The following is a 16,565-nucleotide window of genomic DNA, read 5'->3' as shown; positions in this document are numbered from 1 at the left end:
ACAGCTGATGCCCTGCCTATCATTTCACATACTGAAATGCGAGCCATTTTGTGCTGAATATATTTAAGAATATAATACACAATCAAATCTGAATCCTGATTCATGGCGATAATGGAAGTATCCTTTTTAGTCATTTCATTCAATCAATCTGCATATTAAAGGCTCTTTTCAAGTTTTTAACAGTGAAAAAACAGGGTGAAGAGACATGGCCCCTCAGGGTAGCACTTCAGTAAGCATATTCTGACACCAAAAACCAACCCCACCCACGTATCAGGCGTATGAACAGTCAAAAGGGTATGGAGGGAACAAGGACTGGGCTGCACGTCCCCTGTCTGAAGCTTGACTTTCTGGTTTTCCTTCAGGGACTCCAGCACAAGTATTTTCTCTGGGGTCTGAGGAGATTTTTCTAGCACCAACTACCAGAGCCAGTACTCATGTGACTGCCGAGGCCATCACTTAACTGGATCACAGACTGCAATCCATTACTGAAACAAATACTGCAAGTGAACTTGATAGATCAACGGTTTAGCTTGATGCATCCACTTCCCAAGCAGTCGTAGCTCTTCCAAATTCACTGTATTGACTTTCTGACAACAGATGTCACTATAGCGAAATCATGATGAAGCAGCAGGTAAGAAAGCAAGAGTGCCAGATCAGCAACACCAATTCCTACAATGCTTCTGAAACAATAGGAGCGTTCAGGAAACTAACTGCTTTTATAAAGAGAAAAATAATTAAAATATTGCTGGAAATACAGGGCAAAATCTCTCCTTACTTTCATGCAAAGTAGCCTAGTTTCAATGCATGAGATGATATTAAATTCCTGCTAGGCAGGAACACAGAAGTGCTCCTCTGGCCCCAAAAGCTCCATTATGGGGAAATTTGTAAACACTACCCTTACTGCATGGGCATAGATTGCTGTGAAACTCTACATGAGAGAGACTATGAAACAATCGCCCACCAGAGGTGTTGTGAGGATGTGGCACAGTTCCAGACTGGTGCAAGTGCTGGGGCACATACGGCTCTATACCAGGCTGCAGAGCAAAACATGCAACTTGCATCTAGGGCAAGATGAAGCACCAATGGCTCTGAGGAAAGCCAAACCCCAGAGGAAAGGCAAGGCTAAATTAGAATTCAAATACATCTGAAAGTAATTATTAGAGATTTCAATTCCACTTTAGGGAGGGGGAGTATATACTTCAAAGACTGCTCAGCTTAACGGTAGGGAGGAAGTGGTGTTACTACGCAATATGCTCCATTAAAACAAGAAGGGACATCTATACAAAAAGCATATTTGCACCTCTTTACCTAGCCTCTGTTTTAAATCCAAACTCAGTCCTGCCTATACCTCAACTCCCAGTCCTAGCCTTCAGAAATTTATTTTGATTCTGCTGCCTGATGAGGTCTTGCCATTATGTGCATAAATGAAAGTGATCTTCATTTCTGTTCCTCAGACACCGTGTCTTGTGTGGCCTGCTCATGCACCACTTGTTCCCTAATGCCTTACATCAGCATAGAAAAGGCTTCCTAAATTACTTTAAATAGTTACTCTTTTTACTTGAGGGGGTTATGTGAGAATTAAACTTCTATGAGTTAAGACCATATTCTAGTCTTAATGCAATAATATTTTTCACTAAGCATAGATTTTAAATTAAGAGTATGTTAAATCAATGAGCTAAATTGCCACCTGTGCCTAACTATCTCCTGCTCCTCCAGCCACTGAACAGCCTCTTGTACCAGGGCACCTGCCCCTGTATATGTTTACCACCTAGGCCAGGTCTAGACAGTTGGAATACAAATGTATATGCACTTAGCAACGTTGCCGGACCATTTTTAAAGACCTTCTGAAAATATGTTCTTAAGTGATTCACTGCATTTTTGTAGCTTCTGTCTCACAGCTGTTGGCTCAAACCCCTTGGTTATTCTCAGGGCAGTAGGACAGAAATCAAGAGCTCTTGGACACAGGCCCCCTACCACACGCCATGCCCTGTAGGCTGCTCATGGCTGCTCTAGGTCCTACCTGCCACCATCTGGGGTTGTCACAAACCCCCAGGGTTGTCTAGGAGCAACATGACCTCTTCCACCCTCACCGCCACCTCTCTCTGCAGAGAAACTTCACTCAGGTCAGAAAGAGATGTCACATACAAGCCCTGAGGTGCCTCTCCCAGGTCACACCACCACTAGAAGAGTTAACAAGGTTTTACAGCTAAGTACATGGACAATGGAGGGAAGTAGGTCTGCATCAGTGATGTATCCAGCGGCCTGGAAAAATGAAGTGCTCTGCACATCCGTAAGGATGCCAGCATGCTGTATTTTTGTCACTGTTACAGTCCAATAAATGCAAAAGATACATTGCTTTCACTGAAGTACCAGAGAGCTGAGTTAGAAACAGTAATAGCTTTGTATAATGAGGTATTTACTATTCACGTTAGAATAACCATATGTCAAACTAACTTTTTAGACAATAACATGATCTATTCTGTCAGACATATTATCATCTCCTCACTGCCCCACTTGTTCATCAGTTCCCAGAGCACCCGGCACGGCCTTGTGCCGCAGGATGCCGGTGCAGTCTCTCATAGCCAGCACGGGTACAGGGAGCTTATTCACCACCTGGATATCATGGGATACCCCCCTTCTCCCTCTCCAAGCCTGCCCGCATAACATGGAAGCAGAATGCCCAGGCACTAACAGCCTCCAAAGACAGCGTTAGGAGCCCCTGCGCTCTCCTGTGAGCCCTTTACAGATGAGTTAGAGAAGAAATAAGAGCAGCGGGCATCTTGATTTAGCTTCAGTAACCTAATGCAGAAGAACTGCTGGGAACACTTGAGATAATTGTCTTAACTCTAGAACAAAAGTACTAACTAAATAGTTATGAGGGATTTTTTTTTTAAACACAAACCATTTTAAATGCATCATCTGCCTGTGCCGTTAGCTCCTCTTTCTCCAAAATTATGTTTAGATTTTCCTTTTTTTCCTATTTCACCTTCCCACAGGGATAAATTCAGCAGCTACCCAGAAGGCTGTTACATGTTGCCTGAACATTTAAGCCAACAAAATCCAAGGTTTACATGTGAGAATAATTTATGCTTTATTTATTGTTTCAGCCAGGAGGTATAGATTATAGGGACACACATTCATGGTGGTCAGAGCAGTCAACAGGACTTCAGCTGTGAGCCCACACACATGCATTTTCTCAGCACGTCCTATGTAGAGACTCATAAGAGAAAATGAGGAGCCATTACTACACACTGCACCAAGGTCTGAAGCCTGCAGTGAGGAAAAAGTCCATCGATTTCTTGATATGATTTAAAGGAATCTGTCTAAGTACAGTTTACAGGCTCTGCCACAGTGAAAGCCAGCAATTCTGAAGTGTTAAACTTCAAAATAATTCTTTATTCAGGTAGAAGTGATAAACACCTGGTTACCACTCAGAGCAAAGCACTTACCCAAATTATTCATTATGAAAGGACTAATTAAGCAACAGGGAGCCTGATCACCTACAGGTTCTGAATGAGACAGAAGTGAGGAGATGAGAGCTCACCTGTGCAAGAGGCATGAGAGGTCAGGGCAGCCACGGCCATTTCAGGGAGCAGAGGAAGGAATAGAGACACAGATGCTTTCTGTAATTCATCTGTGACTTCAGGCATGGAATGGGACTGCCACTAGATACTCTAAAGGACTCCGCATTGAGCCCCAAACAAGACTTAAAAATGGCAAGGAAACACATTTAGGTTTTTCTGTCAGTCAGTACATATGTGCGAGGAACAATCGACTCCGAAACCTCTCCTTACCTGCAGGAGATTTACTTGAGCTGTTGCACGTCCCTGAAGAGGTGGACGTAAGCAGGAGTGCTCAGGCATCCAGAGCCCAGCAGGAGAGCATGCCCATGGTACCAGGCAGGACATGGCAGTACCACGCAGCCCAGTGACGTGCCAGCCTGCCACGGCACAGACAGGAGCCAAATGCCCTCACGGCAGCAGAGCACCTGCAGGGCCCAAACCCCACACCCCAGACAAAAAAAACACCCTCCCACCATTTGACTGCAGCCAACAGCCCGTGGGCATCACCATTCCACAGGGGCCCCTCGCAGGCTCCAGGCCATTCCCCAAAATATACCTGGGGCTCCCCAGCAGCAGCAACCGCTCGGCCATCTGCTGGCAGCCTCCCACCGACAGATTGCCAGGCAGACAGCTACCCCCACAGCATCGCCGACAGCCTGACCCAGCACCGCTCAACTGCCCTGGACTCCCACTGGGCAGAGCCCTTCCCTACACATCTCATTCCCCCTTCAGAGCCCACTTAACTACAGCATGGGTTTTGTGCCATATTAACTCATTTTAACACCTCTCCAGATGAGCTTTCTTCAAGCTTCAGCCCCTCCGGTTACCAGCCCAAAACAACATTCCCAGAGCCCTGTTGCCACCAAGACAAGCAGGCCGCTGGTGCTCATCTCCTCAGCACAGTTTAGCAGATGGAACTCCCATTGCACCTTCATCCACAAACCTCACCAAAGCAGTGTCCCAACGCTGCAGCCACCCTCACCCTCCACTCACCCTCCCTACCACAACAGCACAGCCACCCTGCAATGGCTCACCTTCATCAGTCCCGAGGTGCCTCACAAGCTGCTCCTCGTGCAGCTGCTCCTGCATGGTGCACAGCCACCTACATCACTCTTGAGTCTCATTTCTTGCTTCACTACGCTCAGGAGCCTCTGTAGTCCCAGACGACGCTCTTCAATGTGTTCTGTGAACTCTTTACACTGAAGTGTGCCTTCTACATAGTGCCTGAGCATGGTGGCCTCACCACCTCTCTCCATTAGTCAGGGCACAGCAAGACCTCAGAACTGAAAAGTGCTTTTGCTCAGTCTCCTTCCTGCAGGCTTTCAGCAGTCCTGGGGCTACAGCAAAGCAGCCATAAGCACCTGGGGTCTGGTAGCAGTCATTCCCCTCAGAAGCACCTCAGGCAAATCTACACCACCCCACAGAGCAACTCCCCTCCTGCCAGGAAGAAAAGCACCCATCCTGCATACATCCTCCCTGAAGCCCACCCTCGGGAGAGCACCTTCCCCCCAGCACCCACCGGCCGGCCACCCCCACCTCAGCCAGCTGCTGCCCGTGAGGCTGATTGCACATGGCCAGCCCTGAAACAACAGGCACCTGAGAGCAGGCTGGGCCAGGCATCCACCCGCACCCAGCAGGACACAGGTACAGATAGAAATAAAGGGTGGGAGGCAGCTCAGCCCTGTGCAACCCTGGAGGGCAGAGAAAACTTCTGCTTTTATCCCGTTTTCCCAAGAAACTGTTACCTGTCTGGGAGGCAAAAGGGTTTAGCAGCACATCCCCTCAACCACTTTCAGGTGTCCCTTTTCTATGTCAGGTGTTAGCATTCCTAATTAGCACCTGCGGCACACTGCATCCCGAAAGTCAGTGATTACGTCTCTGGTGTGGCATCAGATACTACATTTTCTATTTAAAGGAAAATATAATGGAGGGGGCTCATGGGTGTGTGAGTTGTGCCCTGTGGTGAGGTCTCCCGGGTTAAAACAACACAGCAGGTATCTTCTGGGCAGTAGCCACAACGTTACACTTTTATACTGTATATTTTTACCTCTGCTCAGCATGAAAGAACGTGCAATTAGGGACCAGATGTTAAACTCTTACAAAATCAAAGCATTACGGTAAGTACTGGCTGCTTCGTGCTTATTCCCATAGCGGAGCAGAGAAGCACAAATAACTGTTTCCCACCACTTACTCCTTACCATTGTACCAAAACCTCTTTGAAACAGATATCCTTTACCACCGCCAGCTCTGATGCTTTGAGCTGGAGCTATAGCCAGCAAAGCAGGTGAAAAGGACGTAACACCATGGAGGTCAGTATTCTTCAACCCCGAGCCTGCTCTGGCAGTCAGACCTTTTTCACTGCTTTATGCGTTGAAAGACCCCAGATGTCTGCAACCACCCCAGTATGGCATCGGCGGGGTCTGATGTAGCCATCGCATCATAGAATCATTTAGGTTGGAAAAGACCTTTAAGATCATTGAGTCCAACCGTAAACGTGACACTGCCAAGTCCACCACTAAACCATGACCCTAAGCGCCACACCTACACATCTTTTAAACACCTCCAGGGATGGTGACTCAACCACCTCCCTGGGCAGCCGGTTCCAGCGCTTGATAACCTTTTCAGTGAAGAAATTTTTCCTAATATCCCATCTAAACCTCCCCTGGCACAACTTGAGGCCATTTCCTCTCGTCCTATCGCTTGTTACTTGGGAGAAGAGAGGGCAAGCAGATATAAGGGTGTCCTGAAGAACAAAACAGGTCATCACTCGACTGACTAAGTTAGTACACCTAAAAACACCTGCTCGCTGAGTGTGTAAGGTGTCTGATTTTAGTAAATGAACCAAATAACGTGAGATCTGAAGGGTTGATCCCAGACCGGCACAGCAAGCATCCATAGGAACCACCAGTGGCAAATAAGCAAATACTGAAAGCTGCCAGAAGTGATTCTGGAAGTTATATAAACACTAAATATGTCCCTTTTCCATTTTACGTCTCCCATGATAAACTGTTATGAGACATGCACATGGCTTGAAACAGATAATTACTGATAATCCTGACTGGTGGGAGAAGGAACCATCTGGCAGATGGAAAATAAGAAGGTGCCAAGAATTTAGCTGACTAGGGGGCTTCTTGAGAATTTATGCATAGAGGTCTGAAGAAAGGAATATTTAGACAAAAGGTCAGCTATTCTGTTTCTATCTATACCCAAAACAAACTGGAACACCAAAAGTATCCAAATAATTATGAAAATTATTCCTGTTTGAAATTCATCTTGAAATTATGAGCAAAACCAGTGAATCTAAAACTGTAAGTGTTGGAAGTGAGGAATTCTTTGTGTGTATCATGATTAATTGCAAATGGTTACAGCACACAGCATCAGCACGTTTTATCTTACATCCTTCAGGTTTCTATCCCCTCTGCTTTTAACATGCAGATGCCTTTATTCATCCTCTCCTGACCTTGCTGCGTGGTATCATTTTTTCCTTCAATTTTCCTTAACAGTATTTTGACCTACAGCAGAGAAAGAGCAACTTCCGATAGACTCCGCTTTGTATTCCTTTCCTTTCTTCCAAGTGAATTTCTTTTCCCTCTGCTCTCTTTATCCTCCTGAGTAAAAGAATGGACATTGCTGGATGCAGCATTCTAATTGTGAATCCACATTTTTCCACTGAGATCGCTACTCATTAACCGTTTTGCTGCTGACCCTTCGCAACAGCTGAGCTGCAGCAAACATCTATTGCAGTTAAGGGGAAGTGAGGACACGACCCACATCAGTAGTCATACGCAAAACACAAAATTGAGGGACAAGAAATTTATGTAACATAATTAGTGATTTGGGGCCGGTTTTGATGAAGCATCACGGTTCACCACGAGGGCCGTCAAGCACTGCGACAGGTTGCTCAGGGAGACTGTGCAGTCTCTGTCCTCGGAGGTTTCCAAGACCCACCAGGATAAAGCCTGGAGCAACTTAGTTTGATCTCGTAAGCTGACCCTGCTTTGAGCAGGAGGTTGGACCAGAAACCTCCTGAGGCCCCTTCCAATACGAATTTATGAGGCCATGATTTTCGGAGGCACCCTGAAATATAACTCCCACTAACTCCTGCATAATATTCCCATTCCAATGAAAATGACACGTGAAGGTATTCTTAAAAACCCCGCTCAAAGCTAACTAGCATCTTCAGAGTCCTTGAAATTGTAGCTGCAGGGCCCCTTCCAGTCAGCAACTTCAGCTTCCACTAATGCAGTTAGAAACAGGTTGCTCAGCAGCTCCTACCAGCCTTCCTTGCTCACATTGCTTTGTTAATAATTTTTCATTTGGGGAGTTCCTCCAATCCGATTTTCATCTTGTTTTTCAGCAGGAAAGTCCTATTTTCATTCAAACCCCATCAGAATAATGCCATTGTATCCAGAACACAAGTTTGTGGTACCTCACGCTAAAAGACCCACAGGCTGTCCTGGCTACTCACCAACTTCTCTGATAGGAACAAAGAGATGGTAACCTACTGCTCGACCTCAATTCCCTTCTCACCACCCTGTTTATAACAAGCATATTCCTGTATCAGATACTGAAGTGGACGCCAGAGATCTCACCCACATCAGTGGGTGTAAATGGGTCCTTTACATACAGAATTTTCTTCTGTGAAGGAATATGCTATATATTTTTACCTGCATTTTACAGCTTTGTGTTTCACTGCAGTAGCAGATGATTCTTTAATCCTAGCTCTCCCATTTGCAATGCCATTTATATTATGAATTATTTCTTGTCATAGCTTTCATTGTATTGATGTGTCTGAGGAATGTTGGCTCTTCATGCATCAAGGGAAGACAGGACACCTTATGTTTCGCACTGATTTTCATTGGATTTGCATTGATCCAAACACCAAACACTCAATAACGCAGGCCCATTCTTGTGATCCTTTCATGATCTCATGATGCAGGGAACACCAAGCCCCAAAGAAAAATAAATACAAGGAAGTTTTCCAACTTGCAAAGTTAAAACAATCTGTGTTCTACAGAATCCATGCATTTTCTTTGCAGAATTGATAACTTACGTGAAAGAATCGGGGATGTCATGACAGCCAAGAGCTCTTATTTAAAACACGTTAACAGAACTCATTTGATACCAGTGAATCCAAATAAACCAGATAAACCTTATTTTTTACTTTAAATGTGTGCAATACAATGAATATTGCTGAAATGTTATTCCATGTATTTTTTTATTTTAGAACATGTGCACATTTTCATAAGATCTTGCTCAGGAGCTCTGATACAAAATGTAAAACCGCATCCAGTGACTGCCAGGATAACTAGCAGAACGCACTGGCCATCGAAGTTGGATACATCAACTGCAAGCAGTCTCACGCTCACTTAGAGCCTCCAAATTAAATCTGCTTGCCTTATTCATATGCATAATTCCAGCAGAGTAATATTTATTCTGGTACAACACCCTTAATTGAAATGGAACTAGAAAAAATAACATTTTTGATCCATTGGATTAACAGAAGCAGCATTTGCCCGATACTCAGTCTGTTCACATTAAGCAGCCCCACACCATTTGGCACAATTGGCATTCACCGCTCCAAGGAGACCCACGCCTGCACTTAAAGGGATGCACAGGAGCAAAACGGAAAGACAGACTCTAAGACCACCCCTTGCAGTGTGCAAAAGCTCCTGTTAAACACCACTGACTTTCAAGGACACTTAAAACACACCACAGTAATTAGAAATGAAGGGGGAAATAAAGAATAATCCCAGTCTTCTTCTCATGGCCTACAGGATGAAAAACACTTGTTTCAGAATTGATTGTAACCACCAGTATTTCATCTCTAGAGACCCGAGTTCAAATCGTAACCGAAAAACAAGGTTTGTGGTTTTAAATTAAGTCCGTTATGTTCCTCTGCCCAGGCAGGGCATGAAGCTTAACACCTGACAAATTGTGAAGTGATCGGAAAAAATTAAGAACTTCCTCCTTTTGTTAGAAAGACCGAAAGATACTTTATCTGACCATTGTTTCATTAGCAGCGTTCAGTTCAGCTGCAGCAACTTGCACACTTTTACACGTCTCGTGTTTTAAGCTGATTCAGTGGAGGACAGAGGGTTTTCCTGTGTTTTCATGCACTGAGTGATCATTGCCATTTGCAACACTTGTACAATTTTCTGGTTTTGTTCACAGCAGAAAGCAACACGTAGTTGCGCACTGGCCTTTCTGTTCCATCGAAACGACGTGCCAAGTCTTCAAAACAGTCTCCCTCCCGGCTCAGTGCAACTTAGTGCACCCTGTACCTTGTGTATGCTATTGATTCTTCACTAATACAAGCATTAGCTTCAGTTGAAGAAGCACACTGTAATTATTAAATCAGACAGAAAGCAAACCCAGGCACTATTTTTAAGCATGAGTCAAGTATTTTTTAAGTATTCCGACCTCAGCTAGATGTCCCTCCTCACAACAGGCAGAGGTCTTTTGTAACCGTGTTCATCATCTTTCTGATAGCCTATTTTTCTCTATAATTTTTCACATTTAAAACTTTTTCTTTTTTTTTCAACTACGTTTGGCTTTTTTAAATTCCTCTAATCCTCTTTTCTGAATATAAAAAAGGACTAAAAATGGCCTGTTTTAACTGCTAGTTGTTCACATACTTATTTTTTAATGGAGGAGCATTAAAAGTAGGGCTTAGCCCACCAGCATTTTACACAAGCAGAGTCTCATTCACTTCTCCTGAAGCTTTACCTGAACAAAATTGCAGTCCTTTGTTTTCACAAAATGAGCTTTGCATTACTTCTTCTGTTCGCCAAAACATGCCCAGGTACAACTGTACAGTATGTTGGGTAATTCCTTGCTGCAATGTAGTAGGTGGAGCTCAAATTATGGACCAGATTCAGATGCTGTAACTCTACTGGCACGCCGTTCCTATCAGTAAAGTGAAGCAGATGCTTGTAATGCACCATTATTAGAAGAGCAGCGAGTGCTCTCTCAGAACAACAGGATGAGCTTTTTCATGTAATTAGAATCCAAAGGAGATTTTTGGAAGCTAAGTCAATTGGGCTCATGTATTTCACGCTCCCAGAGGCAATTAATTCCTGTTCACTTTACTCACCCAGAAAACTTTCCCAGAAGAGACTAAGGAATTCTGCACACATAAATGACCGTGCTTCAGCCCCCCAAAACCAAAAGAGCTTACGCTGTAACATGCTGTCATGAGAAAGCCCCATTTAGAAACTGCAGCGAAGTTTCATACTTAAGACAGCGGGAGCCGAAATCTCGGCGCAGTGCCCCAGCCCGGAGGGGAAGCTGGGCTCGCTTCCCCGTGGGCAGCACACCGCTCTGCAGAGAGGCTCTGCAGCTCCCCGGGCCCGCTCGCCCCGCCGATAGCAGCGCTGGCAAACACGCGGACGGCTGTTACGAGGCAGGCAGGCAGGCAGGACTGTGCGGTGGGTAGCGGAGTGCTTCATAAAGCAGCGGATGGATAAAAAGCAAGCGACGTGCTCTATAAGCAGATCAGATTTTCAAGCACTGCCCCAGGACACACCGACTGAAAGAAAGGAAAAAAAAAAAAAAAAAAGCAAACCACGGGGTACAGCCCAAACCCAGACATCCCAAATCCACTCAGAATACATACAGTGATAACACAAAACACCTAATTCCACAAAACCACAAGTACCTTAATATGTATTTTAAATACCAAATTAACTATCCCTCCCATTTTTAGCACTGCTATCTGGAATTTGGGAATACAACCTAACAGGCCAATTACAAGATCTCCCAGTGACAGAAATTATTAATGTTGTTTGTGCTGATAGTGATGATGAACTGAGGGAATGGACATGTGTAATGTAGTCATTCAGCAAAGGTATAGGCAACCTTATGCAATAATCTTTTAACTAGTTTATTAAATGTGTTTCCTTTTCAGAGTAAGTTCAACATCTAATGCCAAAATTTCATCAAGAACTCAAATAGCTTAGTAGCCAGTTATCACCTGTTTAACTTAAAAGTACCAATACAAGAAATAGACATACTACACATCGCTAAAATTTTCACACACGCACACACTTATCAGCATCCTGTTTATATCAATTTATTTTCACAAATCACGTTCCTTTTTCCTACTCGTACTCTTTACATTTGCTGAAGGCACAACACCCACGTAGGCAATGTAAAATGTATTTCCTGTAGAAAAGCCTATAGTCTCCTAAGAGAACAGTTTGGCAAAACCACTTTTGTTTAAAAACTCAAGTTCCAAAATGAGCCTTCAAAGAGCATCAGAGAACACCGCCAAGACTAAAAACTACCCGAGGTGTCTGCACTTCTCAAATGCAACACACAACTTCACCTTTAATAAACCGGGGCTTTTTCAGAAAATTATAAAAGCAGAAGTAGTAAAATCTCCTTTTTTTTTTTTTTTAATCAAGTTTTAACGATGGGAGAGAGTCTCTAGGCAAAGCTCCCAGAAAGAGCCAGACCACCATCTGGCTCCATTGTAGAGCAATGACAATTCACAAGAAACAAGTATCTAACCAGCGCTCTAAAATCAAACACTAGGTCGACTCTGTAAAAGCTCCATTATAGCTATGAACACACAGCTGTACGTTTCCTCCCTCCTCGTACATAAATATACCCTCGGACACTTAGACAAAGGGGAAAAATAAATCATTTTATGCATTTTCCTATGCTTCCCTGTTACGCCTGTTACCAATCAACGTCAAGAAATATCTTAAATAGCTTACTGTATTGTTAGCACTATAGAATATATATAATATATATAATTTTATTTTTGTTTTCACACATGCTAATGTTTCCAGTATGATAAATGTCTTTTTAAATCCTGTACTTCTTGTCACACTGTAGATCCACTTCTATTTGACAGTGACTCCTGGACATACATGTCAAGACAAAAATAAATACTGCTGTGATGGTAAAGGTTTTAAAACTCTTAGGACACTAATACAGTGGCACTTGAAAGACTTTTTAAATACAACAAAAAAGACAATAGTTAAATAGAAACCTGCTTTGACATAGCCATAAAACCTGCACTACATTTGTGAGATCTGTACTTGTTTCTGCAAGAGCAGCTCCTAATCTTTGAACACGTCAAATGTTGCACTCCAGCCCTCCACCCATACCCTTAAAAAAAGTCCACACTGCTATTTTAAGCAAGCATCCCCTCCAGCTGTACATAAGCAACACTGTAATTCCCAAACAATTGAGGTAATTATAAAAATGAATATCATTTATTGTTTTTTCTTTTATTACTATCATGTCTGAACATTCGCTTTCACACAAAAGTCTGATTTTCAGCATTATGCTTTCCAAGGGCATCGCCTCCGCACCAAGGGAGATAAAGATGTGTTAGGAATTGTGCAAGTGGGTTTGAAGATGGTAACAAAAACTCAAGAACTCCATAAACAAGATTTTGGTACAGAATCACTGCCTGGCATTTTAGAGAAGGGGAAACGGGCTTTACACATATTTTCAGTTCCACTTTATTTTTCTTTTAAATCGCATCTAACCCAATGCCACGGGGGAAAAAAAAATTAAAAAAAGAAATAAATCATCACATTACTGTATGTTACCCTTCAGCAGTCTTTGGAGGAAATCGGAAACCAGGTTGCTTTTCCCGGCTCCCTCCCTCACTCAAGCCAGCCGGAGCGGCTCCTCTCCCCAGCGGGGCTCAGCCGCCCCCGAGGGCGGTCGGCGGGCGCCCGCTGCCCCCGTCACAGCCGCGGCTTCCTGAGCAACGTTCTGCTGAGGTCCTTCACCTCTTCGGGGCTGCCGACCCTCTCGTAGCCCAGCAGGGCCATGGGCTGGTGGCAGTACTCCTCGACCTGCTTGATCTGCTGGTAGCTGAGCGCAGTCCTCCAGGCGCTCAGCGCCTGGGTGGCGTTCCTGGCCGACACCACGAAGGGCTTGGAGGAGTAGCCGGGGCCACTGGTCATGTTGAGGGTGAACTTCTCCATCTCTGGGCTGACCGCCAGGTTGACGAAGCCGTACACCTGCCGCAGGGTCTTGATGGGCTCGACCACCAGGTCCTCGTAGCGCACAGCCATATAGTTGCCCTGCAGCCAGTCAGGGGGGTGCAGGGCGGTCTGCAGGGTCTTGGCCATGCTGCTGCAGATGACCTCCATGGCACCCAGGGCATGGTAGTCTGAGCCACCCCCCCCCTCCTTCTTTCCGCCCAGCTTGTGGCCGGCATCAAGGAAGGGCATGCGATGGATGCGGGGGTCCCTGCTCCTCACCACCTGCAGGCTCTCCCGGATGAGGCCGTGCCGGGACTTGATGCGGGAGCTGGCGACGGCCCGGGGGTCTCGCACCAGGTGGATGACTTTGAGGTCCAAGGTCGGGTCCCGCATGAGCGGGGCGAGGACGGCCAGGTCGAAGACGCGGACGCCCTTGATGACCAGCGTGCGATACTTGTGGCACTCCTCCTGGAAGCGGCTGAGGCGCTGCGGGGGGCACTTCTTGCACACCCGGTCGTCCACCATGCCCACCACCTCCTTGCGGTAGGCTGGGCAGAGGGGCGAGGAGCAGATGACCTTGTTGGTGGCCGCCCCGAAGATGCCCAGTGTGGTGAGGTTCTTGCCGGCGCCCGCCGTGCTGTAGAGCTGGAAGACGGAGAGGTCGCAGCGGTACAGGGAGCTCAGCATGTCGCGGGCCGCCCCTTGCAGCGAGACGGCGTCCCCGGGGTACAGCTTCTGCCAGACGTGCCACACCGGCTCGTAGAGGAAGAAGACCTCGGGGTTCTGGTTGAAGAGCTCCCCGAAGAAGGACGACCCCGAGCGCCAGGTGGTGAAGACATAGACCAGCTGCCGCCGGGCGCCCGCCGGACCGCGGCTCCCGGCCGGCGGCGGCGGGGGCGGCGGCGGCGGGGGGCGGTGGCGGGGGGTGGCCGGGGGGTCCCCGCAGCGCCGCGGCTCCCGCCGCCACTTGTACTCCAGCAGGTTGAGGGCGGCGAGGAGCAGCAGGAGCGCGTAGCCCAGGCACAGCGCCAGCGCCTTCCGCCGGCACACTTTCATGCTGGGCGGCGGCGGGGCCAACTGTTGCTCAGCGCCCCGGCGCCCCGGGGCCCGCGGCGGGCAGCAGGGCGCGCCGCCCCCGGCGCCGTCTCCCGGCCGGCCCCCCGCGCCCGGCCCGCATGGCGCAGCCGCCGCGACGGCCCCGCCGCCGCCCCCGCCCCGCCGCTGCCCTACTTAGCAGCCGCACGGCCACCCGCGCTTCTTCCGCGCCGCCATCGCCGAGCGGCCGCGGGCGCCGCGGCAGCCCAGCTCACGGCGGCCGCCGGGGCGAGGCGGCGCCGCGCTCCGCTCCGCCCCGCAGCGCGGCCGCGGGGGCGGGAGCAAGGGGCGGCGGGCGGGCGGGAAGGGCGGGCAGGCCCCCGCGCCGCGCCGCCCCGCCAGCGCGCATGGCGCCCCCGCCCCGCGCCGCAGCGGGAAGAGCCCCGGCCGCCGCCGCCGCGCACGGAACCGCCGCCGGGCGGCCGCGGAGGTGCGGCCCGAAATGGCGGCGCCCCGCCCCGCGCCCCCCATTGGCGGCTGCCGCCGTCGCTCTCGCCGCCGTCCCGCGCCCGCCGCAGTGCCCCGCCGGGCCCGGCGCTGCCGGTGGCGGCGGAGGGGGCGTCCCTGCCCCGGCCGCAGCCCCGCATCGGTCTGCAGCGCTCCCCCCGCCCGCCTCTCGGGAGAGCCCGGCCCGCTCGGTAACGGCCAGGCGGTTACGGCACCCGGCCCCGGCCCGCCCGGGTCTGACACGGCGGTGGGCGCTGTGAAAAGTTGTTCCCCTGTTGTGGTGGGTTCCCGTCAGCCCTGCCCCGGCGGCGCGGGCTCCGCCAGCAGTTACGGTTCGGACAGCGAAGCTGCGCCGGTAACGGGAAACGGGAAGAACAAGGAGTGGGGGGGGGGAAACCCATAAAAGGCCTGAAACGGGTAAGGTCCCAGCTCCAGCCCCTGGCCTCGTTAACTTGGTATTCGCAGAAACTCGGGTTTCTCAAAGGTCCTCTAATAACTTCTCCAAAAACGTCAAAAAGACCTAAACTGGTTCTTCCTGATACAGCTCGGACAGAAATGTATCTTCCTTTAGTTCTTAATATTTTTCTAACCGCTACAAATAACCGGTCACTTCGCAATTTTTAGGTGCCTCTTAGTCCCCTGGAGCTGACGCTGTTCGGTTGATGAAGCGGCTTGTGAAGCATGCAGTGCTGCCTTGGGTAGAGCTGCTCCAGTGCCGCTGCAGCCGGGGCGAGTGACGCTGTTCGCCGGCAGCGAGCCCGAGCAGCTGGGTAACTCGGCAGGAGGCGAGTTTTCTGCTAGGGACAAGCAAGGAGAGGATCGATCCCACCCCACGGCCACGGCTCATCCTCCCAGCCCCTCGTTTGCTCGGTGAGAACAGAGAGCAGAAGCTGCCTCTGCCCCGGCCCCAGCTGCAGCCGCGTTCCCACACCAGACACCCGACTCGGCAGCTGGCCGGCGATGTACCCAGAAAGTCACCATCCCAGAGTGGTTATCACATACTAGAAGGACTTTTTCGTAACCTCTATGCTTTATAGCCACACGTTGTGGCACTGTTGTTGCACGGCAGTGGTGCAGCTCCAGGCAGCACGGGTGCTTTAAAGAAGACGCACATCCCCAGAACGCACCCGAGAACAGCACTGAGTGAGTCTGGCGTGGACGGCATGCTTGGGCGACCACAGACTTCCCCAGTGCCGCTGGGCTTTGGGCAATGCCCAGTGACTCTCTCGTGTCAAGGCATTTTCTCAGAGCTTCCCCCCTTCCCCCAAGGGAGATCAGAGCGGGCAGAGGGGCAACTATGAGTTACAGAAGCATTTGGTGGCTCTCTTTCCTTCCATTGCTTTCTTTACCCAGCAGTTCCCACATCCTCGTAGCCTTTCCCATCATCCATAGGATATATAGGGCAGGTGGAAGGTTTGAGCTGCTGGAGGGCTGCACCTGGCTCAGACGCGGACCGATCCCTCCACGATGGATGACACTGACAAAAGGCTTTGCCAAAACATTTATT

General features: G+C 48.6%; 1 protein-coding gene across 1 annotated transcript; it reads right to left on the bottom strand.

Moving 5' to 3' along the window:
* Nucleotides 1-8,762: 8,762 nt before the first annotated feature.
* CHST2 (carbohydrate sulfotransferase 2) lies at nucleotides 8,763-14,622 on the bottom strand. The gene has a single exon (XM_076341007.1). It carries the CDS (start codon nucleotides 14,570-14,572, stop codon nucleotides 13,274-13,276), a length of 1,299 nt encoding a protein of 432 aa, XP_076197122.1. The 5' UTR covers nucleotides 14,573-14,622; the 3' UTR covers nucleotides 8,763-13,273.
* Nucleotides 14,623-16,565: the final 1,943 nt, after the last annotated feature.

This window comes from Aptenodytes patagonicus, chromosome 6, assembly GCF_965638725.1.
Source record: "Aptenodytes patagonicus chromosome 6, bAptPat1.pri.cur, whole genome shotgun sequence".
Taxonomy (NCBI): Eukaryota; Metazoa; Chordata; class Aves; order Sphenisciformes; family Spheniscidae; genus Aptenodytes; species Aptenodytes patagonicus.
Note: the sequence above shows the minus strand (reverse complement) of the source record. Positions and strands in the feature narration are given on the sequence as shown.